At 40.5% G+C, this 27299-nt stretch overlaps 1 protein-coding gene across 4 annotated transcripts in view; it reads left to right on the top strand.

Moving 5' to 3' along the window:
• mypn (myopalladin) overlaps nucleotides 1–27299 on the top strand; it is a 294291-nt gene that overhangs the window by 81725 nt on the left and 185267 nt on the right. For 3 of the 4 annotated variants that reach the window (XR_009507421.1, XM_059947325.1, XM_059947326.1), the window contains exon 2: nucleotides 1757–2719. The exons of the other annotated variant lie outside the window; for it this stretch is intronic. Coding sequence is in view for 2 of the 3 variants with exons in the window: in XM_059947325.1 (XP_059803308.1) it covers nucleotides 1758–2719 (962 nt within the window). In the remaining variant the exon portion in view is untranslated. The remainder of the gene's footprint in view (nucleotides 1–1756; nucleotides 2720–27299) is intronic. 4 annotated transcript variants of the gene reach the window in all.

Here is a 27299-nt window from a genome sequence, read left to right as displayed (position 1 = left end):
GGAAACAGGCCCTTTGACCCATCAAATCCATGCCTGTCTTCAACCCACCCATTCACAAAAATACTACATTAGTCATACTTTTATTCTCCTTGTTTTCCATCATCTCCCCTAAATTCCACCACTCACTAAAACAGTTAGAAGCAACTTGTAGTAGCTAATTAACATGTCCTTGGATATGGAACAAAATTGGATCACTTTAAAGAAACCCACACGGTTTGAAAGAGAAAATGCACATTCCACACAGCAACCTGTGTGAAGTCAGGTCTTCGGAACTGCGAGGCAGTGGCTCTGTTAGCTGTACCAGAGTGTTGCCCATTTGAAGAGTGAGTGACTGCACTTAAAACATATTGCAAATGCTGCATGATTAAATCACTTATTTAAAAACTTGAAAGCAACTGACCAAAAATGAAATTTATGTAAATCAGTATGATACCTGAAGCAAGGATATTTAGACACATTACTTAGGAAATGACCGTGAATGCAGTAAAAAGAATGAGTGTATAATCCCTTGCTTCCATTGTTTAAAAAAGACTCAGAATGGGAATCTACACAGCAACATGGATGCCAGTTCAAATGTGTTGCTTTAGTATCTGTTTACTTTCTGTCCCAAGTTCTGAATAGGTAAGGAGGGAAGTTTTCTTAGTTTTCTTTCCCCATCTTACCATTACAGTGACATTAAATCACAAAGAACTTTTGCTAGCCGAGGATTGCCCCCAGTTCTAGCTCCAAGCAATTTATTTTTATCAGGTGATTTTGGAGGGTTGGTTTTACCTTATGGTGAATTTGTTGAGCCTTAAAATGGCAATGAAACTCTACAGCATCATCGTTTCACAGCCTGGGCATTTTTAATGGCTTGGATGTATGTACAGCCGATCACACAATTTGACAGGCAGATAATGTTATTTACTTACTAGGAGCCACTACTGAAGAATTGTTGCTTACACACAGTAATACAGAAATTGCCTGCTCGCCCCTGAATTTGAGAAAAAGATAGATGATCTGATGTCATAAGAGACTAGTGAGCAGAAAGAATCTGGTGCAGATAGTATCCAGGAAATAGCTTAATGATGGGCATGGACCTTCTCAGGACAGAGTTGAAGATTTCATGAGCTCACCATGCCTGTCTTACACATACAGTTATATCATAATGTACACCTGATGGGCTTATAAGAATTTTACACCTGATTCACTATTTTAGATGTGATTGCTTAACTCAATTACAACAATAATAATGCAGCTTGCAAAGTGAGTCTGTGACCTCCATATAGATGGGCCTGTATTCTGCTCTATTTGCAAGGATGACAAGAACAGACAAAATTTTAAGTGACTTAAATGACTGAGTTTAATTCTTCATCACTCAATTTGACAGTCTGCTGTTGACATATTTGCATTTGCAATTATTAGGAAATGTTAACTATCTCCATGATTATGGTAAAGATTGCATTCACATTGTCTTTTGCAACCTGCTCTCTGTGTGTGTTGTTCTCAACTGATGTTTTGCTTGCGATATTTCAGTGAAATTCATAGCAAGACTACTTAGTAAGATTCCACCTCACCTCAAGTTAATCCATGACTGAACCATTAGGTTAATGATAAAGAAATACAAAAAAAAGACTAGTACATATGTATCAAGGACCTCCCACACACTCCTTTATAAAAATAGCACAGATTTAAAGAGTTTCTGCTTCACTTAGCAAGATTCAGTTATTCAGACAGAAGCTGAACGTGTAACTTGGATTTTTCTTATTCATGATAGAATGCAAGAAGATAACTGTGAAGCTTCCACATCCATAACTCAGCTTCTGAGGGAGAGCTATTTAGCTGAAGTCCGAATACAACAAGAGCATGGAGAGAAAAACCGATTAGAAGATATCTCAGAACATTTTCATTATGGCAGTAAATCTGGGGGTTCCCAGGATTTAGATGGTCAGGACGAATCCCCTGATTTGTCTGCGTTTTTGAGCCAGGAAGAATTAGACAAAAGTGTAAACTTGGCTCAGCAAGCTATTGCCTTGTGTTCACATGAAGTAAATAAAGATGAAAAGCAGATCAATTTAAACTGCCCCAACAAGGATTTGTCTGACATTTGGAAACCACCTGGGAACAAAAAGGTTTTAGAATCTACAAGTTCCTCAACTGTCCCAGAGAAATCAAATAACATAGCATATCAGCATGGAAATTTCATCAGAAGCCCCAGCAGCTCAAAAGAAAATTGCAAACAATTAAGAAAGCAGCCAAAGAGTACGCCTTACTGCAGTGAAAGAGAGTCCAAAAAAGATTACTTAAGTAAAGCTGCAGATTTCATTGAGGAGTTATCTTCACTCTTTAAAACAAATAGTTCAAAACGAATTAAACCTAGAGCCTGCAAAAGCTCTCGAAGCAGGGCACAGGCGAAGTCTCGTTCACAAAGTCAACATTCAAACTGGTCTGTTGATGAGAGAGAGAGGGCACACGCTCCATTTTCTACACAGGTGTACAATGAAAGTAAACCAGAGGAAGAATCTGAAGAAACAGAAGAGGCTCTAGTTTCATCTGCATCTGTTGAAAATATAACAATAAAAGCTGAAAACAATGAGGTTCAGTCAAAGCCTTTATCTGTTGAAGATACCAAAGGAGATCCACCACGGTTCACTCAGCGGCTGAAGAGCAGAGAGGCAGCAGAGGGAAGCAGAGTCCAACTTGAATGCATTGTGACTGGATTACCAAAACCAGAAGTGAGGTAACTGTCCCATATTTTTGTCTTTTTAAAGCTTGCAATTTGGTTTGTCAAAAGGTTCCAGTGTGTTCTGTGAATAATTTTATGACCATAAAATTAAATGCTCATGAATTTGAATTTCTGAGCTTAATTCCAGCCTGAGTTGCAGCTGGAGAGCTTGTGCAAGCTGTTTAAAGGGTGAATCTGTGGTATACATATGAATTATTTTGGAACCTACTCATGAATTTTATAAAGAAGTTTATTTTATGAAGTCTATTGCATCTAGAGAGAGATGTTGGATAGGACATATGCGATATTGCTGGGGTTAGATACTAATATTTATGGACCTTAGTGTGCCATAAGTTTGTGTGACTCTGAAGTCAGAATGGTTTCTGATTTGAAGGAGAACCTGCAAGTGGCGGTGTTCCCAGTCAACTACTACCGACCTCTTTGTTGGTGAGAGAATTGTACGTTTATGAGATGGGCATCAATGTAGTCTATGGAAGTTACTGCGGTGCACTTTAATGGGTGAGACAAACTGCTGCTGTGGTACATTAATGGTGAGGGATTGAATAGTTAGGATGATAGGTGGAACACCAGTCAAGTGGTTAGCTTTGTGTCAGATGATATGTTCATTGCAGCTTCAATCATCCAGATACTTGGAGAGTATTCTATCTTACTGCTGATTAGTGTCTTATAAATGCTGCAAAAGCTTTGATGAGTCAGGAGGTAGGTTATCAACTATAGGAAATCCAAATTCTTAACTACTGATTCTTGTGGTCACAATATTTATGTGGTTTATTCAGTAGCATTTCTAGCCAATTGTGGAAGACTTAGTGATGGTAATGACACTGATTAACAAAGGTACATCCTTAGACTTTCTCTTGTTGGAGATGCTCATTATTTATCACTTACGTTATGTAAATTTAACATAATTTATCAGGCATTAACTTCATGTTGTCTGGATATTGCTGAATTCATTACATCCTTCTGGCTACTATTTCCTCTATTCTGCCATCGTCATCAAATGAGAGGAATTATCCTAGTTTAAAAAATGTGTAGGTGAGAACATACTGTACCTCTGTTAAGTGCAGTCTCTGCATCCTATAATAAACAAACCTGGTTCATCCAATCTTCCCTCACAACTGAAACATTCATTCCAGGCAACATCCTGGTGAATCTTTCCTTCAACCACTCCATTGCAATCATATTCTTCCTATAGTGATCCAACCATTACTATGAACAATATTCCATTTGTGGCTAACCGGCATTTTAGAAAGCTGTACCAAGACCTTTCTCCTCTTGTATTCTATGCCCAGGTTAGTGAAGGTAAGTATCTCATATGACTTCAATCTTCAAGGATTGATTACGTTTTGAATGCATAATACAGTACTCTGGAAATTTCAAAGATTCACCACCTATAAAGAAATATATTTTTACTTCAGTTCTAAAAGAACTATGCCTTTTAGTTTGAGACAGTGAACTTTAATTCTAACCTTCTTAGCCAGGGCGGTCATTCTCCATGCATTTACCCTCACCAGCCCCCTAAGAAGTTTCGGGGAGATTACATCTCATTCTACTAAGCCCTAAAGAATAGACGTGTAGCCCACTCAGTATCTCATTGTATAAAAGAATTGTCTTCCTTGCAAACAAGCTAGTGCTACAATTCTTTTAGAACAAGTATATTATTTTTCACTAAGGGGATTGTACATTGTACAAAACTGTACACAAATTATAAGAAATTTTAATCTTATGCTTCTCTTAAATGAAGGCCAACATACCATTTTGCCTGCTGCACCTCTGTGTTACCTTTTATTAACTTACATATGATATTTCTCAACTTTTCACCATTTTAAGAAGATGAAATATCTGTAATATTTCTATCTTACAATTTCCCATATTGAACTCCATATGCAGTGTTGTCTGTTCAGTGAGGATAAATATATATCCTTTTGAAACCTTCTTGCATTCTTATCACTATTCGTATTTCTAATAGTTTTATATCATCAGCAAACTTGGAAAAATTCAATTTGGTCCCTTTAGCCACATCATTAATATAGATTGTGAATGGTTGGAGCACAAACACTTACACATAAGACCATAAGACAGAGGAGCAGAATTAGGCCATATGGCCCATCAGGACTGCTCTATGATTTGATTATGGCTGATTTATTATCCTTCTCAACCTTATTCTCCTGTCTTCTCCCTGTAACCTTTGGCACTCTTACTAATCAAGACCCTATTAACCTACGCTTTAAAAATACCCTTCGCCTCCACAGCCACCTGTGGCAATGAATTCCATGCATTTACCATACTCTGGCTCAAGAAGTTCTTGCTCATCTCTGTTCAAAAGGAAATTCCTTGTATTCTGCGGCTGTGTCCTCTGATTCTAGGCTCTTCCACGTCCTCTCAACATTCATTGTATATAGGCCTTTCAATACTCAATAAGTTTCAATGCTGTCCCCTCTCACTTCTTAAAATTCCAGCGAGTACAGGCTCAGCACCATCCAATGCGCTCATATGTTAACCCTTTCGGAACGAAATCATTCCCATAAATTTCCTCTGTGCTCTCTCTGATGCCAGCACATCCCTTTTTAGATAAGGGATCCAAAGTTGCTCACAATTCTCCATGAGCGGCCTGAGCACAGGGGTTCGTAACCTTTTTTTTTATATACCATGGGCCAATGCCATTAAATAAAAGGTCCGTGGCCTTCAGGTGGGCAACCCCTCCTTTAGCATTACATCCATGCTTTTACATTCCAGTCGTTTTGAAATGAATGCTTATCCCTGTGGTGCCTCACTGATCACAGCCTACCTACCTGAGAAGGCCTCATTCTTTGTTTTCTATCTGTTGACTAACTCTCAATTCATCTTGGTGTATTACCCCCAAATTTTGTGTGCTTTTTTTCATTAATCTCCTATATGGGACCTTATTGAAAATCTTTGAATATCCAGATACTGGCCAGTCATTGGTTTCTCGCTCATCAACTCCACTAGAAGGAAATCTAATAGATTTGGCAAACACAATTGCCCTTTCACTAATCTAGACTGATTCTGCTCATTCGTATTCTATTGTAAGTGTCTGGATATTAGTGTGAAGAATAGGATAGACCATGATAGTATTGCCAGGGTTTTTAAGATAAAAAAACGAAGTGTTGAGTATTTTGAAGAATGTTGAGGTGGGCAAGACCTTTGACCTAATGGGTTATATTACAGGCTTTTGCGAGGGGCAAGAAATGAAACTACCTGGGCCTTGACCAAGATATTTATTTCTTCTCGAGCCTCAGGTGAGGCTCCGGAGTACTGATGAGTGGCTGATTTCTTCCTTTGTTCAATAAAGAAAAATAGTGATAATCCTGGAAATTATGGAAAAATGAATTTATGTAAGTGGTCGACAAGTATTGGAGAGGATTCTTTGAGATGGAATTTATGACCAATTTGAAAAACATGGTCTAATTAAGGACATCCAACATGGCTTTGTTGGAACAGGTCATGTCTACTAACTTTATTGAATTTTTTGGAGAAGTGATGAAGGTGATTGTTTAAGGTAGAGCTGTGGATGTTGTCTACCTGGATTTTAGTAAAGTGTTTCACAAAATCCCTCATTGTAAGTTTATATGGAAGATTAAGATGCATGGGATCAATGGTGATTTGGCCAGATGAGTTCAGAATTAGCTCACCCATAGAAGACAGAATATAGCAGTCAATGGGAGTTATCCTAGATGGAAGTCCATGACTAGTGTTGTTTTGCAGGGACCCATAATGGGACCTTTTCTGATAATGATATAATGTATATAAATGACCTAGATGAAAACATCAATGGGTTAGTAAGTTTGCAGACAACACAAGGATTGGTGGCATTGTGGATGGTGTAGAAGGTTACAGAAAGATATTAACAGAAATGTCTAAAAGCAAGGTGCTTGTATTTAAGATGAGTGGGGGAAAGTTCAAAGGAGATGTGCAGGGCAAAATTTTTTACAGAGTGGCGGGGGGGCAAACACAGATTTTTTAAGTGACTTTTAGTTGTGCATTTAAATATGCAGAGAATCAAGGGAAATAGGCAGATTAGCTTGGTGGGCACAATGGTTGGCATGGATGAACTGGGCTGAAAGGCCTGTTTCTGTGTTATATTACTCTTTAAAACTCTATGTGTAGGCAGAAGGGATCAGGTGTCATTAGCTTAAATAGTTTGTAACAATACCATGGATTGTTGTATGTCCTATCACATCCATAATTGTGGATTCCTACTGCTAGCTGAAGTAATGGATTGTACAATAGATGATCTTGGTTTTTGTTATAGAATCAAATGGGAAATTTGTGATTAATGAAGTATCTCAGGGACTGATGCTGGGACCCTTGTTTGTGATGATTATTAATAACATGCATGTCAGTGTAGGAGGTACAATCAGTAAATTTGCAGAAGAAAGAAAAGTTGGTGGTGTTGTGGATAGCAAGGAAGGTTGTTCAAAGCGTGATACTAATTAGATGGAAAGTAGTACAGAGCATTGGCAGATGGGGTTTATTCCAACATGTGCGAAGAGATGAATTACAAGAATTATGGTCTTACGTTTTTTAAGTCAAAGTTCAAAGTGCATATTATTATCAAAGTATGTATACTTTATACAACCTTGAGAATCATCTCCTTACAGGCAGCTATAAAACAAAGAACCCTAATAGAACCCATTAAAAACAAAAGAAGACCATCAAATGCCCAGTGTGCAGAGAGAGCAAACAAGAAAGCAAGCAAACAATATTTCACAATCCCAGGCATCACTGCAGCCAATTTAGAAGTCCACTAGTTGCACGCCACAGCACTAGTCCAGCACAGAGTCAAACAAACCCCACAGAGCAGCGAGCATTGGTCTTAATTCAGTATACACTTAGTGGCCACTTTATTAGGTAGTGGAAGCCAATGTGGTCTTTTGCTGCAGTTGCCATCTGCTTCAAGGTTTGATGTGTTCAACGTTCAGAGATGCCCTTCTGCAATGCTTGGTTATTTAAAGTATTGTCGCTTTCTTGTCAGCTTGAACCAGTCTGGCCATTCTCCTTTAACCTCTCTCATTAACAAGGTGCTTTTGGCCACAGAACTGCCACTCACCGTATATTAGTTGTTTCTCACATCATTGTCTATAAACTCTAGAGACTGTCGTGCATGGAAGTCCTAGGAGATCAGCAGTTTCTGAGAAGCTCAAACCACACCATCTGACACCACTATCATTCCATGGTCAAACTCACTTAGATCACATTTCTTCCCCTTTTTTATGTTTGATCTACACAAACAGAACCTCTTGACTATGTCTGCATGCTTTTATGCATTGACGTGCTGCCACTTGATTAGCTGATCAGATATTTGCATTAACAAGCAGGAGTACAGGTTTCTATTCAGCTAATTTCAAAATTTGTTTTCGGTTCCATGAATATCAGTTTTATGTGAAGTGCACACTGAATTGCTAGTGCAAGAATAGGATGGAGGACATGATAACGTAATCACTCCTGAGATAACTGCAGAATCTTTGGAATTGCAAATTAAATATGTACACCTGGATTATATAGATAACAGGGAATAAAAGGAAAATTAATATGTGGGAGAAGTAGTGTTCCTGCTTAAGCTTGAAATCAAAAGAGTGGTTAATAATAGAGAATAACAGAGAAGATACCTAGAACAATACAGTACAGGAACAGATACTTTGGTTCACTTTGTTATGCCAAACTAATTAGATTAGTAATTAAATGCCTAACTAAACTAATCCCTTCTGCCTACACAATGTCTATATCCCTCCATTCTCTAAACATTTATGTACATATCAAAGGGGCTCATAAATATATCTATCATATTTGCCTCCATTACCACTCTAGCAGCACATTCCAAAGCTTTCACGTACTTCTTATAATGGGATGACCAGAAATGAATTTAAACTCCAGATGTGGCGTCACCAGAATTTTACTAAGTTGCATCGTAACTTCCTGAATTTTGAATTTGGTTCCTTGACCAAAAAAAAATAACTGTGCTATATACTTTCATTACTACCCTGTCAACTTGAGTAGCCACATTCAGGGTGCTTTAGGCTTGGATCCCAAGATTCTTCTGTAAAAAAACGTTGTTAAGGATCCTGCCATTAACTGTGTACTTTCCCCTTTCATTTGATTTCACAAAGTGCAATGTTTTGCATTTGATGCAATTAAGATCTACATGCTATTTCACCAACCATATCTGCAACTGATCTATAACTTGCTATATCCTCGTACAATGTTCTACACTATGCATAATGCTATCAATCTGCAAACTTACTAACCCAACCATCCATGTTTTCATCAGGTAACTTATATAAGTATAAGTATTATAAACAGCAAAGGTTCCAGTACAGATCCCTGCAGAACTACACCAGTAGTGACCTCCAGCTAGATTAATTCCATTGACCACTACTCTCTGTCTTCTATGCATGTCATATTGGTGAAAGATAAGCATTCAGGAGATACTTTGTAAAGAAGTTAAGACTCCTAGTTGGAACTGAATTTAGGTTCACTGATACTTGCTGTTAGGTGGTAGAATGTACAAATGCAGAGATTAGACAAGTATTTAGAAATGTGAATGTGGTTTTACAGGAAGATTTTGACTTTGCTGAAGGTTGATTTAAGGGGGTTAATTTCTTTGTCATATTCTGGACAAAATTTTGAAGGAATAAATCCATATACAACAAATAGGTAGGTCATATCTGTGTTAACCCTGATTAGTTATTTGCTCAATGGCCCATGAACATTTCATTATATCGAATAATGGAAAACCCATTACGATTCAAAACTTTGAAAAAAACGGACTGCAACTTAGCAAAGTGCAGACTTATTGAGTAAATGTGTTAATGACTATAACAGCAGAAGAAACCCCAGAGGATTGCCTTATTGCCATAAAGGATTGTGGAGGCCAAGTCATTGGGGATACTTGGCATAGACTGAAAGATTCTTGATAGATAAGGAGATGGTTACAGGGAAAGGGCAAGAAAATGGTGTTGAAAAAAATGAGTCATGATTGAATGATGAAGCTGACTCAATGGGCCAAGCCTTATGGTATTAATATTCTGAATTGCTAGAGGTTTACAATATGATACATAAATATTTTATACACTAAAGAGAGAATATCTCTACTTGCACTCCTTCCCCATACCCAAATATAGACAACATATAACAAATAGGAAAAGAAAGCATATGAACTACAAAATATAGTGAGTACTGGCAACTGTCAGAAATACAAGGAGCACAAAAGAAAACAACTATGTATAATAAGAGCTATAACAAAAGGAACATGAGAAGAAATTACAAGAAACATCAAAATTAACACAGTCTTGGAAAGCAAGTTGGTTAGGAACATCATAACAACAGTACACATCAAAACAGATATTTCATTTTATGATTGAGAATGAAGAAGCAGTGAAACTGTGTAATAATTATTTATACCAATATATACCAATATATTTATATTTGAAAGAAACTAATTTTGAATTAGACAGGAAATCATAAAGTTAAGACAAATAACATGGTGGAGAACATTATAGTACCAAAAAAGACAAATTCCCAGACCAGATGGTTTCGATCCAAGGTTATTGAAGGGATTAGGTGAGATTCCTAACTACAATCTGAAAATTTTCCTCAATCTGGGAATCATTTAATTCACTTAGAATAAAAATTTGGACAAAATCTGGACTGCCACTTCATAATTATTTCACTATTTAAGATATGTGAATAAGAGTAAGCAGAGGAGTATAATTATGCTGGTCTAGGATCTATTGTAGGTCTATAACAAGAACAAAGTTATTCAACACCATCAAGACTACCAAATATTTCTTCAGCTGAAGGGACTCATCCCTAAACATCGACTATACCCTTTTCCATAGATGCTACCTGGCCTGCTGAGCTCCTCCAGCATTTTGTGTGTGTTGCAAATATTTCTAAAAGAAAGATTATATCCAATGGATCTGATTAAATGTTGTAAAGAGTTTAACTGTAAATGTTATTTGTGTTGATTCACAGAAGGCATGCAATAAAATCTGTCATATGTTTGCAAAAATTTAACCTTATATAATTTTAAAAATATATTGACGCGTTCACCCATTTTACAAAGTTGGTTGAATAATAGGAGACAGAATTGGGGTAATGGGAATGAATCTCTATGACAGGTGTCCTGCAGAGTTCTGTATTGGGGTTCAATTATGATATTTTAAAAGAAACAGTTCAATTGAGAAAATGGAGACTGACATATCTAAATTTACCAGTACTAGAAGCAGTGAAAGCATATCAGAATCAGAATTAAAAGCAGGTTATTATCACTGACATACAATAGGTGGAATACTTGCCTTACAAAGCCCCAGCAAAAAATCCTTGCTTTTGTATTCTGGTCCTCTTGAAATGAATATCAATATTACAATTGCCTTCCTTACAACAGACTCAACCTGCAAGTTAACCTTATTAGAATCTGGCACTAGGATCCTCAAATCCCATGGCACTTCCAATTCTGAATTCTCTCCTCACTTAGGATGAATCATTTCAGCTATGGAGATAAACTGGATTAGCTGGATTTTGTTTTCCTTTGACTGGAGAAGGTTGAAGGGCCTTCTGACTGAATTTTGAATTAAGAGTCAGGGATGTCTATAACCAGGGAGAATAGTATAAGGTAAGCAGTTTGAGATTTATAAGAATTCTTTTACGCAGAAGGTGGTTAAAATTGAAATGCGTAACTGGAGCAGTTGGCAGAGGCAGATGCACTCAATACATTTAAGATGTATTTAGAAGAGCCCTTTAAATACATAGAAGGGGACTATCTTTGACATGTACTTGATGATGACAATGGACACAGTTAAGCAAGGGCCTGATTCTGCCCCATATGATTCTTAGACACTGTAAAATCCTACAAACTCCTCAATTCTGTCTAAAGGATTCAACTATTTATCGTAGGTTTGAACATGATCAACCACCAACAATGAAGACAAAAATTAGCACAGCTCAATATCAGTATTTGGTGGTGCAAAGCAAAACTTCCCACTGTTAAAATTAACTTTAAAATGATTTACAATGACAATATAATAAAGAAATATATTAAATTCCTATAGTTTTGAAAGGCTTAACCTTAGTGTAGGGGTTTTGTTGAAGCTCTCAGTTCCCACTTTATTAGGTAGAGGAATGGAACCCAGTGTGGTTTTCTACTGCTGTAGTTCAACCACTTCAAGGTTTGACATGTGTGTTCAAAGAGGCTCTTCTGCACACCACTGTTGTAATGCATGGTTATTTGAGATAATGTCACCTTCTTGTCAGCTTGAACCAGTCTGGCCATTCTCCTCTGACCCGTCTCATTAATAAGACATTTTTGCTCACAGAACTGCCAGTCACCGGACTGTTTATTCATTTCCATAGGTGCTGCCTGACGTGCTGAGTTCCTGCAACATTTTGTGTGTGTTGCTCTAGATCTCCAGCATCTGCATGTTTTCTTATGATTTGCTCACTGGATGATGGATTTTTGCATGATTCTCTGTAAACTCTAGAGGCTGTTGTGTGTGAAAATCCTAGGAGATCAGCAGATTCTGAGACACTCAAACCACCATCTGGCAATCACAGTCACTTACATCACATTTCTTCCCCATTCCAATGTCTGGTCCGAACAACAACTGAACCTCTTGACCACGTCTGCTTGTTTTTATGTATTGAGTTACTGCCACATGATTGGCTAATTATATATTTGCATTAATGAGTAGCTGTACAGGTGTACCCAAATTCGTGGCTCAGGCTATTGGTATCAAGGTGATACGCTTGTGACCCAACTGACAATATTTGCTTTGTAAATGACTGTGTTCTTATCTCTTACAAAGTCAATCCTTGATTTCCAGAATTGTAGCAATCTGGCAGATTTATATCCCTTTAGTTTTGTGACAAATTCTCCCAGAATCCTAACGGTATCCCAATATTTTTGAAGCATTCTATAGATATGAAAAGAAATAGCATGCACTGTCTTTCAGTATCTCATTTACTATTCCTATTTTTTATTCATACAATCATTTTAAAATTTATGTCACAAGAAGCTACTTTGTCCATTGTGTCCTCATTGATTGAAAAAGTAATATCTGGACTAATCTAGTAACATCTTTTTAAACTGTATTTATACTGTTTAATATTTTACATTGTTTCTCATTAACCTCAACATCTTAATTATCCCTCTTTTTGAGAAGATAGATGCAAATTATTTAATTAGGTACTTATCTACAACTTTCTGCATCATGGTCTGGTATGGTAATTCAAACATAAGAAGCTGCAGATGGTAGTTAACTCAGTGCAGTACATCATGGATACATCACTCACCACTATTGGTTCTACCTACAGAAAACACTGGAAATAGCCTCAGGAAGAACACCATCATCAAAGGTCCCCATCGTACAGTCCATGCCATTTTCTCACAACCACCATTGAACATGAGACCCATATCATTCCACAGTTTCCTCTTTTTCCTTTTGCACTTATAAGGCATAACCCATTTTCTTTGACTTTACTTTTTAATTATTTTACGTACTCTTTCTTCACATTAAACTTCCTTTTAACTTTCACTCCCGCATTTTCTTGATGCTTTAAGACTTTCCACTGCATTTAAGTTCTCAGTATCTTACAGTCTTCCCTTTTTTGTAGAATATAATATTAAAGGTAAGACTCTTGACAGTGTGGAGAATCAGAGGGATCTTGGGGTCCGAGTCCATTATGCACTCAAAGCAGCTGCGCAGGTTGACCCTGTGGCTAAGAAGGTGTATGGTGTATTGGCCTTCATCAATCATGGAATTGAATTTAGGAGCTGAGGGGTAATGTTGCAGCTATATAGGACCCTGGTCAGACCCACTTGGAGTACTGTGCTCAGTTCTGGTTGCCTCATTACAGGAATGATGTGATAGCCATAGAAAGGGTGCAGAGGAGATTTACAAGGATGTTGCCTGGATTGGGGAGCATGCCTTATGAGAACAGGTTGAGTGAACTCGGCCTTTTTTCCTTGGAGTGACGGAGGATGAGAGGTGACCTGATAGAGGTGGATAAGATGATGAGAGGCATTGATCGTGTGGATAGTCAGAGGCTTACCCCGACAACTCCTCTGTACCTACTCCCAAGGCTAAAATGGTTGCCACAAGAGGACACTGGTTTAAGGTCCTGGGGAGAAGGTGTAGAGGAGATGTAAGGGGTAAGTCTTTTTTTAATTCAGAGAGTGATGAGTGCTTGGGATGGGCTGCCAGCAATGGTGGTGGAGGCAGATACGATAGGGTCTTTTAAGAGACTTTTGGATAGGTACATGGAGCTTAGAAACATAGAGGGCTATAGATAAGCCTAGTAAATTCTAAGTAGGGACACATTCAGCACAACTTTGTGGGCCAAATTCCACTTTGGAAGAATTTGTGTGCTTTTTGTTAACTATTATATGGCAAATTTCATGTTTAAGCCAATCTTTGTGTAAATTTTTTATTTATGCTTTGATTCTTCTTGTGCATATAGAAGGTAGTACATTTTTTGGAATTTATTCCAGACTATTTAATGTAATTTCCAGTACACAAGTGCACAGGAGAACAAAATAATTGTTAATCTGGATCCAATACAGCACAAAAAACACAATAAGATAAAGAACACAATAATAAAAACATAAAAGTATATAAATACATAAGATTGCTTGTATACATAGCTATTTACCATTTACATTGATGATTTGGAAGAGGGGACTGAGTATAGCATAGCAAAATTGCTGATGACACTAAACTGAGTGAAAAAACAAATTGTATGGAGGATTTGGAGAATCTGCAGAGGGATATAGATAGCTTAAGTGAGTGGGCCAAGGTCTGACAGATGGAATACAACGTTGGTAAATGTGAGATTGTAGCGGTGTGCTACACGCAGCGCTAAAATTACGACACGGAGTTGGTAACTGCAGTCGAAGGAAAAAACTTTCTTCGAAATCCTCAGCCTCACTTTTAAGCCTCCCTCAACCTGCCCCCTGTGGCGCAGAGTCTCCAAAGCTCTGTGCTCGCAAACCCCCGTAGGCTATCTAATTGTGAGTCGGTTCGGATGTGCCAGGAAATGGGTCACCACATAACCCCCCCCCAGAACCGGCGATACACCCCCCAATGTCCACAGTCTGGGCCAGAACCTGCTTGGGAGGTCGGCCTCTGCGCCGAGGTGCCGGAAACTCGGCCGGTTGCGCCAGGTCCACATGGGCCGGTTTGAGGCAGTCCACCGTGAAAACCTCCTCTTTCCCCCCAGCGTCCAGCACGAACGTGGACCCGTTGTTCCGGAGCACCATAAACGGCCCCTCGTATGGCCGATGCCCGCCCCTTTGTACAAACACAAACTTACAGTTCTGTAGGTCTTTGGGTACGCAGGTCGGGTGCCGCCCGTGCTGTGAAGTGGGTATGGGGGCCAGGTTACCAAGCTTCTCGCGTAGTCTGCCCAGGACTGCTGCGGGATCTTCCTCTTGCCCCCTTGGGGCTGGTAGGAACTCCCCGGGGACGACCAGGGGCGCGCCGTATACCAACTCGGCCGACGAGGCGTGCAGGTCGTCCTTGGGCGCTGTGCGGATGCCGAATAGGACCCAGGGAAGCTCGTCCACCCAGTTAGCTCCTCGCAGGCGGGCCATGAGGGCCGACTTCAGGTGACGGTGGAAACGCTCCACTAGCCCGTTCGACTGTGGGTGGTAGGCAGTTGTGTGGTGCAGCTGAGTCCCCAAAAGGCTGGCCATAGCTGACCACAGGCTGGAGGTGAACTGGGCGCCTCTGTCGGAGGTAATGTGGGCCGGTACACCAAAGCGAGATATCCAGGTGGTGATCAGGGCTCGGGCGCAAGATTCGGAGGTGGTGTCGGTGAGTTCTGGTCCAAAAATCGTTTGGACCGTTGGGGTCACCAATTGTAGCGGTGTGCTACATGCAGCGCTAAAATTACGACACGGAGTCGGTAACTGCAGTCGAAGGAAAAACTTTATTTGAAATCCTCAGCCTCACTTTTAAGCCTCCCTCAACCTGCCCCCCGTGGCGCAGAGGCTCCAAAGCTCTGTGCTCGCAACCCCCCGTAGGCTATCTAATTGTGAGCTGGTTCGGATGTGCCAGGAAATGGGTCGCCACAAGATCATCTGCTTTGGAAAGAATAATAGAAGAGCAGATTATTATCTAAATGGTGAAAAATTGCAACATGCTCTTGTGCAGAGGGACTTGGGAGTGCTTGTGCATGAATCGCAAAAAGTTGGCTTGCAGGTACAACAGGTTATTAAGAAGGCAAACAGAATGTTGGCCTTCCTTGCTAGAGGGATTGAATTCAGGAGCAGGGAGGTCATACAGGGTACCTGGAGTACTGTGTGTAGTTCTGGTCTCCATGCTTGAGGAAGAATATACTGGCTTTGGAGGCAGTGCAGAGGATATTCACCAGGTTGATTCCAGAGATGAAGGGGTTAACCTATGAGGTGAGATTGAGTCGCCTGGGACTATACTCTCTGGAATTCAGAAGAATGAGAGGGGATCTTATAGAAACACACAACATTTTGAAATGGATAGAAAAGATAGAAGTAGGAAAGTTGTTTCCACTGGTAGGTGAGACTAGAACTAGGGACCGTTGCCTCAAGATTCAGTGGAGAAGATTCGGGATGGGAATGAGGAGAAACTGTTTTTCCCAGAGAGTGGTGAGTCTGTGGAATTCTCTGCCCAGGGAAGCAGTTGAGGCTTCTTTACTAAATATATTTAAGATATAGTTAGATACATTTTTACATAGGGGAATTAAGGGTTATGGGGAAAAGGCAGGCAGTTTATGGACAGATCAGCCATGATCTTATTGAACGGCGGGGCAGGTTCGATGGGTTGGATGGTCCACTCCTGCTCCTATTTCTTATGTTCTTATGTTCTTGTGACTATAAAGTGACACTAGGCACAGGAGTGACTGTTCATAAGGTGACTCTGACAGGAAATGATAAAGTAGTGGTGGTGGGGGATGTGGAGGAGTGTTGACCAGCCTTATTACTGCTAGGGGAAAGTAACTGTTTTTGAGTTTGGTGGTTTTGGCATGGATACTATGTAGCCTTTTCCAAGATGGGAGTGGGACAGACAGTCCATGAGCAGGGTGGGTGGAATTCTTCCTGGTGTTACTGGCCCCTTGCCATATATGTATTTGATGGTGGGTAGGCTGGTGCCAGTTATCAAACAATAAAGGGTGAAATACCCCTTCATGTCAGTATTTCACATGACTGGCAGAAGCTATTTGTCAACGAGTCATAGAAGACTCCAGGACAGAAACAGGCCCTTCAGCCCAGCTAGTCTGTGCCAAACCAATCTGCCTAGTCTCATTGACCTATACCTAGATTATAGCCTTCCATACCCAAATTTTGCATACTTATATCAAATCTCTCCTTAATCTTCTACATTCTAGGGAATAAAGTCCTGTCTTTCCCAGATAGGATTTTCTATTCTTTTCTATTTTGGGTTCAGGTTTGTTTACTTGCAAATTACATTTACAGACAATCTGATGTTGCAAAATTCAAAGCCAAATCTGAATCGAATTACATCTTCCTTGTTACCATACTGGAATATGACTTCCCTGCAAAGTGGGTGCATATTACAGTGAAATTCAATGCAAGTTGAAATCTAACCCAAGAAACTAGTTGGGAACTTTAAGTTGGTTGAAGTTATAATGAACAAATTTATTTTTGCCTGGATTAACTCCTTCATTGATACAACTTCTAGGATAGCATCAATGCATAAACATCTATTTTTCATTGTTGTGAAAAACAAAATCTTGTAGTTTTCTATATTTCTGGATGAATAACAACACTTGCAAGTTTTGGTTATGTATTAGTTTGGATAAAAATCTTTGAGTAAAGTTGATGGACATCATACTGGAAATGGCTTCACTACTAAGATAAAACCACAGACAGAAATACACTTCAGATGTTTAAAATTCAGTCTCTGAGCCTGCAGTTTCTTGATTTATAGTTTCAATGTGAGGTACCTCTTACAAAGAGTGTCTGCTTAGGGAATCACACCAAAATAAAAAGCAAATGGAGTTTACTTTGGGTTGCCTTTATGTTAAAGAATTAACTACATTTAATACTTGCCAAGTAAGTGTAAATTATTCTTCAATAGCTTGATTCGTTGAGGCAATATTGAGCAAATATTCAAATTTAAAAATTCATCTGTCAGTTTTTTTTATTGCCGATCTCAAACTGCCTTTGAGAAGATGGTAGTAAAGATCTTCCAACAGCACTGAAGAGTTGGGAATACCAGCATCTAAAACCTGCAAAAATGAAGAATCGGCAATATAAATCCAAATCAGCCCTGTGTGTGACTTAGACAGGAACCTGCAGGTAGCGATTTTTCATGTGTCTAAGGGCCTTAACTTTTCTCATTATTGATGTGAAGGTTTTGCCTCTATTGATGATCATCTAATACCTCAATTTTTCTGTTGAGGATTCAACCTCTTTTCTCTTTTATTGTAATATTTTCTCTCTCTGCATTCTCACTACATTTTTTGTCACTCAAGTTATATTATTCTCAAATGTGCTTCTTTGTGAGATAACACAATTTAATAAGTGTAAAGAGAGACAGAGTCTGGGGTTTTTGATCTGACTAAATGATTTAAGTGGAGACTATTGTGAGGAGCACTTGGAGGCATAATTCCTCCAGTGACCAGATGGGAGAAATATTGTCTACCGAATGTACCTTTTACGATCTGAAGGACATATTGATTGTGACAGGGGTTTGGGGAAATTTAAGGTACAAGATGGAATGCAACATTTAGGATGAAGGATTGTTGAGGAAAAATATCTCTTGAGAAAAATAGACCTAGATGAGATAAAATGTACCAAATCCTGCAGAGCCTCAATGCTGTTCAAGGTCAGGAGTTTTGTGTTAGCCAGCAGAAAATGCAGTTCTGCTCAAGTAGTTAAGCAGAAGAAGAGAAGTAAATTACAATGACATTTTAAAGCATTTAAGTATTGTTGCAAAGCAGTAAGGGAACAGAATGGGAAGGAAAGCCACAAATGCAAAAGCATGAATTATTTTCCATCTCAGTGCAAAGGGGGAAAAACAAGTAGAAATCAGAAGAGTACTAGCAAAGGGGCAAGGCCATTTCACAATTACACAAGCTGTCTGGGGTTCTGTGAGATGTCTCAGGGAGAACATACCAATCTAAAAATCATGACATTCCCCAAATGGGGGAGAAATAGAAAAAGCTAACATAATGGAAAATGTCAACATTAATAGCAGAGACAATCAGATTTAGAACTATTGACTTGTTTGCTTTGTGTTGGAATAACCTTGGACATAGGTATTTGGATTAGAAACTTGTTGAAATTCTATATTAATACTACTTAAATGTATGATAAGAAATAGTTAAAGAATGTGTGGAAACTAATGCACATAAATTTATTTGGATTTATTGAAATACATGAGTATAGTCTCTCTATTCTACTTAACGTTGAAATTAGAACACTCAAAGAAAGGTTGCAGGGGCAAGTCAGTGCCATCTAGTGCCATCTCACGGTAACAATTAACCTTAAACATTAAGCATTTCCACGTTACTAGGAATGGCTAAGATGTAGGAAGAGTACATGGCTCATCAAAAGTCTACCAAGTGTGAAGCTGTGTACATATTTAGGAGCAATTTTATACAGCACCAATCTTTACCACTCCATCTTCAAATTCCATCTAGCCCTGAAAAATGTGACCAGTTTCACGTGCGTCTTTCTCAGTAGTTTCACAGTTTACTCTCTCTGATCTTTGTTGATTTATCCATACTTTTTCAGTGATATGTCTGCAGCCTTTCGACCCAGCTCTTGTTTTACATACCCCTCAGATCATTTGCCTCACACCCTAAACTTCCCTTGCAGAGTGAATGGAGGAAAGCACAGAGTGAGTGTTTTAAACATATAGAACCTTATTTATTGCACACAATCTTTTGGCCTTAAATGTAGTGTAATAGAATTCCGAAGCAGCAGGTCTTTAATAAAAATACTTATTTATTCATAGTATGCTACTTATCTAATGAGCAAAGTGTTTTCATGAGAAGATATTAGAGCTGTGGTCAAATATTTCTCATAATTTGGCAAATAATTTTTGCATCTATGAGCAAAAACAAATTTCATGTCATGTTACATAAAGGGTACTTAATTCGTCTCTCCACTATGTGTCTCCACAGCTCTGATAATAAAGAGCTTCCCTTTTCAGTTTCTAGACCTTGTAAACATTTGGATTGTACTTTAGTTACAATGAAATTTAGAGAAGATGTATTAATTTAGTTAGTGGCAATTGCTGTATTACTGACACTGTATACCACACTTATATAATGTTAATCATGACAGGAAATTTTACATTTCTTTTGGATTTCCTTGATTAATAACCTGATTTGTAACTTCCATTTAGAATACATAAATTCCACTCTATGTTACGATTACCAGAATATGTCTATTTGCAAATATTTTCATGATTTTGTTAAATCAGGGAAGCTTCCTCCTAACATCACCCTTCAGCCTTCTTCTATTCATTATTTTTCTTCATGGTGCAAGGAGTTAATGTTTGAGTATTGCATAAGGATGCCAGTTAATTGGTCAACTTTGTCCCTGGATGGTGATAAGTTTTCTAAATGTTGTTCAAGCTCATTTGGGTAAGCAGAGAGTATTCACACCACAGACCTGTGCTTTATAGATAGCGGGCTATCGACAAGCATGTTATTTGCCACTTTAGCCTGCTCTTGTAGCATAATAATTTATATAACTTGTGCGGTCATGTATCATTCTGAAAATGGTATAACTATTATTTGCCATTTATCAGTTCTTGCCTGAATTTTGTTCAGGTTTTCCTGCCGATATGGACAACTGTCATAGAGATTGTGAATGGAGTTAAGCATCGTGCAATCATCAGCAAAAATCCTTAACCCTGACGATGGAATGATATGTCTACTGCAAATAGGTGGATGAACCTGACATAAACTATCACAGTTTGTATGCTAGAGATGTCATTGAAACAGAATATTTGTTGACACATAGCCTGCAAAGACAGTTCCTTCCTATCTGACTAAAAGTGTTTTCAAGCATTTAATAAGCTTCCAGGATTTTCTATTTTTATTTCAGACTTCCACCAAATGCGATTTTTGACCTTTGTTTGGTCCTTGTGAGGTCTGGAGCTATGTTTAGGGTATCCTGGTAGGCATAGTGAGCAATTAATCTAGAGCATATTGATCAACAAGTTTCTAGATTCTGCCATATCGATTTCACTTGACAGTTAACTTTTGCACATTCAGTATTCCTCCATCATTTCGATCAAGTGCACTTGGATCTGGAGATAATAGTTTGTGATACTGCTTTACAAAAGCAATATAGCTCTGGTGCAGTGTACTCCTCCGTAAACAGCTTCTTGAAGCTCAGATTCATTTTTTTTTAAAAAAAGGGATGTTGAAATACCTAAAGACTGACCATCCATGAATTCTATATGTAGTATTCACAATTGTGTGGTATTTGTGAAGAAAATTGTGGTCGATGTTTAGGGATCTCTTGCAGGATGTTAGAGATGTATTTGTCCCGATGAGGAAGATAAAGAATGGTAGGGTGAAGGAACCATGAGTAACAAGTGAGGTGGAAAATCTAGTCAGGTGGAAGAAGGCAGCGTACACGAGGTTTAGGAAGCAAGGATCTGATGGGTCTATTGAGGAATATAGGGTAGCAAGAAAGGAGCTTAAGAAGGGGCTGAGGAGAGCAAGAAGGGGGCATGAGAAGGCCTTGGTGAGTAGGGTAAAGGAAAACCCAAAGGCATTCTTCAGTTATGTGAAGAACAAAAGGATGACAAGAGTGAAGGTAGGACCGGTTAGAGATATAGGAGGGAAGATGTACCTGGAGGCTGTGGAACTGAGCGAGGTCCTCAATGAATACTTCTCTTCTATATTCACCAATGAGAGGGAACTTGATGATGGTGAGGACATTATGAGTGAGGTTGATGTTCTGGAGCATGTTGATATTAGGAGAGGAGAGGAGGTGTTGGAGTTGTTAAAATACATTAAGACGGATAAGTCCCCGGGGCCTGAGGGAATATTCCCCAGGCTGCTCTACGAGACGAGGGAAGAGATTGCTGAGCCTCTGGCTAAGATCTTTATATCCTTGTCCATGGGAATGGTACCGGAGGATTGGAGTGAGGCGGATGTTATCCCCTTGTTCAAAAAAGGTAGTAGGGATAGTCCAGGTAATTATAGACCAGTGAGCCTTACGTGTGTGGTGGAAAAGCTGTTGGAAAAGATTCTTAGAGATAGGATCTATGGGTATTTAGAGAATCATGGTCTGATCAGGGACAGTCAGCATTGCTTTGTGAAGGGCAGATCATGTCTAACAAGTCTGATAGAGTTCTTTGAGCGGGTGACCAGGCATATAGATGAGGGTATTGCAATGGATGTGATCTACATGGATTTTGGTAATGCATTTGACAAAGTTCCACACGGTAAAAAAGTCAGAAGGCCAGGGAAGTTTGGCCAGGTGGGTTCAGAATTGGCTTGCCTGCAGAAAGCAGAGGGACATAGTGGAGGGAGTACATTTGGTTAGACGGTTGTGACTAGTGGTATCCCACAAGAGTCGGTTCTGGGACCTCTACTTTTAGTGATTTTTATTAACAACCTGGATGTGGGGGTAGATGGGTGGGTTGGCAAGTTTGCAGATGACACAAAGGTTGGTGGTGTTGTGGACAGTGTAGAGGATTGTCGAAGATGGCAGAGAGACATTGATAGGATGCAGAAGTGGACTGAGAAGTGGCAGTTGGAGTTCAATCCAAAGAAGTGTGATGTGGTACACTTTGGAAGGACAAACTCCAAGGCAGAGTACAAAGTAAATGGCAGGATACTTGGTAGTGTGGAGGAGCACAGAGATCGGGGGGTACGTGTTCACAGATCCCTGAAAGTTGCCTCACAGGTAAATAAGGTAGTTAAGAAAGTTTATGGGGTGTTAGCTTTCATAAGTCAAGGGTTAGAGTTAAGAGTCACGAGGTAATGATGCAGCTCTATAAAACTCTGGTTAGGCCTCTTGGAGTACTGTGTCCAGTTCTGGTCGTCTCACTATAGGAAGGATGTGGAAGCATTGGAAAAGGTATATAAGAGATTTACCAGAATGCTGCCTGGTTTAGAGAGTATGCATTATGATCAGAGAGTAAGGGAGCTAGGGCTTTACTCTTTGGAGAGAAGGAGGATGAGAGGAGACATGATAGAGGTATACAGGATATTAAGAGGAATATATAGAGTGGACAGCCAGCGCCTCTTCCCCAGGGCACCACTGCTCAATACAAGAGGGCATGGCTTTAAGATAAGGGGTGGGAAGTTCAAGGGGGATATTAGAAGAAGGTTTTTTTACTCAGAGAGTGGTTGGTGCATGAAATGCACTGCCTGAGTCAGTGGTGGAGGCAGATACACTAGTGAAATTTAAGAGACTACTAGACAGGTATATGGGAGGCAGGGTTTAAGGTTTGGCACAACATTGTGGGCCGAAGGCTGTACTGTAGTATTCTATTAAAATTGTGTGTAATGTTTATATTTAAGCATAACTTTGATACTTTTAGTCTAAGGAATGCACTCTCAGTGTTGATTTAGCAGAGACCTCACAGTACAGCTTACTAAGATTTTCAGATCACATCATCTGACATAAACAGGCACATATCAGAGACTAAAACTATTAAAATCAATATACTCACTGCATTGCGGGTCTGGTATTTGATGTTAAGGGAACAAGATTTAATTTGAGCTTAAGCACTTCTGTAAATTGATCCTTCAATGTTAATTGACTTTGACTCAATATTATTATATCAATTTAACCAAGAAATAAATAGCCTTAAAATAGCCTCATGGGGTTTTCCACAGCCTTGTAAGTCTTTCTTTGTGTTCTTCAGATATTAAACCATAAGAATTAACTTGTGTTCTATTTGAGTAAATTATATATTCTTAGAAGATTATTGTCTTAGGCAGTCCTTCAGGATCAAGGGTGACCTTGCTTCCACTCCAATTTTGTGAGGTGGCAGATTATGTCAGTGTTGGAACAGATGGGAGAGGAGATACTGACAGAGCAGTTGAGAGTGTAGTTTTTCTCCTGCTGCTTACTCCCATCACATGGTCTCAATGTTCTCAATACCATCCAGAACTCAACGCTTCTACCTTGAGTGGCCATGGGACAAGATTTTCCTAGAGTCGGGGCAAATTGCTTTTTTTTAAGGTGGCTTTAAGCACATCCTTGAATTTTATCCTCCCTTTGTCTACTAATCTCTTCCTGTGATAAAACTAAAAACTAAACTTAATTCTAAGCACAGTAAGATTCTACAGAAGAAAATAACCAAATAGCTTTCCATGATGTTGGTTCTGGAAAATATTGACAGGAACAACAATGCTTCTTCTCTATAACATCAATGCCATAGTTTTCTTTATATATCTGACTTAAGAGGGTAGGAATGGCCTCAGTTTAATTTCTCATCCACAGCCAGTAATTCCAACAATTCTGCAATCCCTCAGTATAACATGAATTGTGTGATCATATTTGTAAACTCGGGTTGAAATGGCCAAACACTCATGTAATCACTTAGGCAAGTTTTTCGATAACATGACAATGGTGGAGCTCCTCACTAACAACAATGAGATAACTTAGAGAATCCTCTTCCTCAGTGTCAACATGACAAAGGAGATGGTTATCAACTTCAGAAGAATTCGCATCACTCACACCCCACTTTACATTGGCAGCACAGCAGTGGAAACTGCGAGCAGTTTCAAACATCTGAGAGAGCACATCTTGTACAACCTCTCATGGTCCCAGAACAGACTCCACACAATCAGGAAAGCTCAACAATGCTTTTACTTTCTGAGAAGGCTGAAGAGAGCTGGACTATGTACAGTTTATTTACACTCATATCAATGTACTGATGTGCAGTAGACAGCATCCTAACAAACTGCATCACTGTATGGTATGGAAACTGCACTGCGGTGGACAGGAAGGTTCTACAACAAGTAGTCAAAATTGTCCAACACATCACCAGCACTATCCCACCCACCATCAAGGACATATATATATAGAAAGGTGCTGGAAAAGAACTGGTAACATCATGAAGGATCCCACCCACCTTGCTCATGGACTATTTGTCCCTCTCCCATCATGGTGGAGGCTATGTAGTATCTATGCCAGGATAACCCAGACTCAAAAACAGATACTTTCCCCAACCAGTAAGGTTGCTCAACAATTCCACCCCTCACAATCCCACCACCACTACTTTATCATTTCTTGTCAGAGTCGCCTTATGTACAAACACCCTGTGCCTAGCATCATTTTATGGACATAAAAATCAATATCTATAAGTTATCTTATGTACTGTATTTATATTTAATGTGTTTTTAATTATTATGTTTTAATCATATTTTGTTGTCTTTGTGCTGCAATGGATATGAAGTAACAATTATTACATTCTCTTTTACACTTATATACTGGAATGACATTAAGCAATCTTGAAACCGAAACCTGATGCCTTGGATGCCAGAAGTCTATCTGAGAACTTAATCTATCAAGTAGCGATAGATGACTCTATTTATCAGATTCACTACTTAGTGATTTCATTAATTGTTCTGCCCAAACATATTTGCTGCATTTGCTGAGTTCAGAATGCAAAGATTAATAAAATATCTGTGTCATCCCACTTAAAATTTGACCTAAGAGCAGACTGAATAGAATTTTGCAACTTTACCTTTTGCACCAGGCAAAATGATAACATTGTAGCGGTGTGCTACACGCAGCGCTAAAATTACGACACGGAGTCGGTAACTGCAGTCGAAGGAAAAACTTTATTCGAAAACTTCAGCCTCACTTTTAAGCCTCTGTCAACCGGCCCCCCATGGCGAAGAGGCTCCAAAGCTCTGTGCTCGCAAACCCCCGTAGGCTATCTAATTGAGAGTCGGTTCGGATACGCTAGGAAATGAGTCGCCACATAACCCCCCCCCCAGAACCGGCGATACACCCCCCAATGTCCACAGTCTGGGCCAGAACCTGCTTGGGAGGTCGGCCTCTGCGCCGAGGCGCCGGAAACTCGGCCGGTTGCGCCAGGTCCACATGGGCCGGCTTGAGGCGGTCCACCGTGAAAACCTCCTCCTTCCCAGTCGGAGCTTGTCCGGGGGAAGCCGCCGAGCACGGGCATGGAGGGGTGGTCGCTGTGTCGGGATGTGGTGCTGTACGCCGTGCCTGGGCATGGCTGCTGTGAACTGCGGTGCCAGAACCGATGGGAACTCCGCCAGGACCCTGGTGAAGTTGTTGTCGGACAGCGTGATGGAGCCGAGGTGAGGGGCTGGCAACTGGGCCGCGCCCAGGGAGAACGTCTGAAAGGTCTCGGCGTGTACCAGTCTCTTCCTGGGCAGGTCAACCAGCAGGCTGTGAGCTCGCAAAAAATCCGCACCCAGAAGCGGTTGGGCTACGGCGGCCAGTGTGAAGTCCCACGTGAACTGGCTGGGGCCGAACAGTAGCTGCACCTGACGGGTGCCATAGGTCCTTACTGTGCTGCCATTCACGGCCCTCAGGGGGGGACCCGGTGCCCTGCTGCGGGTGTCGTAACTCGTCGGAGGTAAAACGCTGATCTCAGCCCCAGTATCGACCAAAAACCGGCGTCCCGACCTTCTATCCCACACATACAGGAGGCTATCCCGATGGCCAGCCGCCGTAGCCATCAGCGGCGGCTGGCCCTGGCGTTTCCCGGGAACTTGCAGGGCGGGCGACAACGGCGGGCTTCTGCGCCCCACCGCTGGTGGTAGAAGCACCAGTGTTCATTAGGCCGGGGGTTAGCGGGCTCTGCAGCCGGGCCTGGACTGGTTTGCTGCCGGGAGCGGGGCTGGGAGATCTGTGCAATGGGCGCCCCGCTCACCTGTTTGGCGTTCCACAGCAAGTCCGCCCGGGCCGCCACCTTCCGGGGGTCACTGAAATCCGCGTCGGACAGCAGCAGGCGTATGTCCTCGGGCAGCTGCTCCAGGAATGCCTGCTCAAACATGAGGCATGTGTGTCCGTCGGCCAGAGACAACATCTCATTCATTAAAGCCGATGGAGGTCTGTCGCCCAAGCCATCCAGGTGCAGTAAACGGGCAGCCCGCTCGCGCCGTGAGAGTCCGAAAGTCCTGAGGAGCAGGGCTTTGAATTCCGTGTACTTGCCGTCTGCCGGGGGCGACTGTACGAACTCCGCGACCTGGGCCGCTGTGTCCTGGTCGAGGGAGCTCACCACGTAGTAGTAGCGGGAGTCTTCTGAGGTGATCCGGCGAACGTGGAATTGGGCTTCGGCTTGCTGGAACCATAGGTCCGGGCGCTGTGTCCAGAAACCCGGCAGTTTCAACGAAACCGCATGAACAGAGGCGGCGTCGGTCATTTCTGGTCCAAAAATCGTTTGGACCGTCGGGGTCACCAATTGTAGCGGTGTGCTACACGCAGCGCTAAAATTACGACACGGAGTCGGTAACTGCAGTCGAAGGAAAAACTTTATTCGAAAACTTCAGCCTCACTTTTAAGCCTCTGTCAACCGGCCCCCCATGGCGAAGAGGCTCCAAAGCTCTGTGCTCGCAAACCCCCGTAGGCTATCTAATTGAGAGTCGGTTC

This window comes from Hypanus sabinus, chromosome 22 (genome assembly GCF_030144855.1).
Source record: "Hypanus sabinus isolate sHypSab1 chromosome 22, sHypSab1.hap1, whole genome shotgun sequence".
Classification (NCBI taxonomy): Eukaryota; Metazoa; Chordata; class Chondrichthyes; order Myliobatiformes; family Dasyatidae; genus Hypanus; species Hypanus sabinus.
This window is presented reverse-complemented; position numbering and strand designations above follow the sequence as displayed.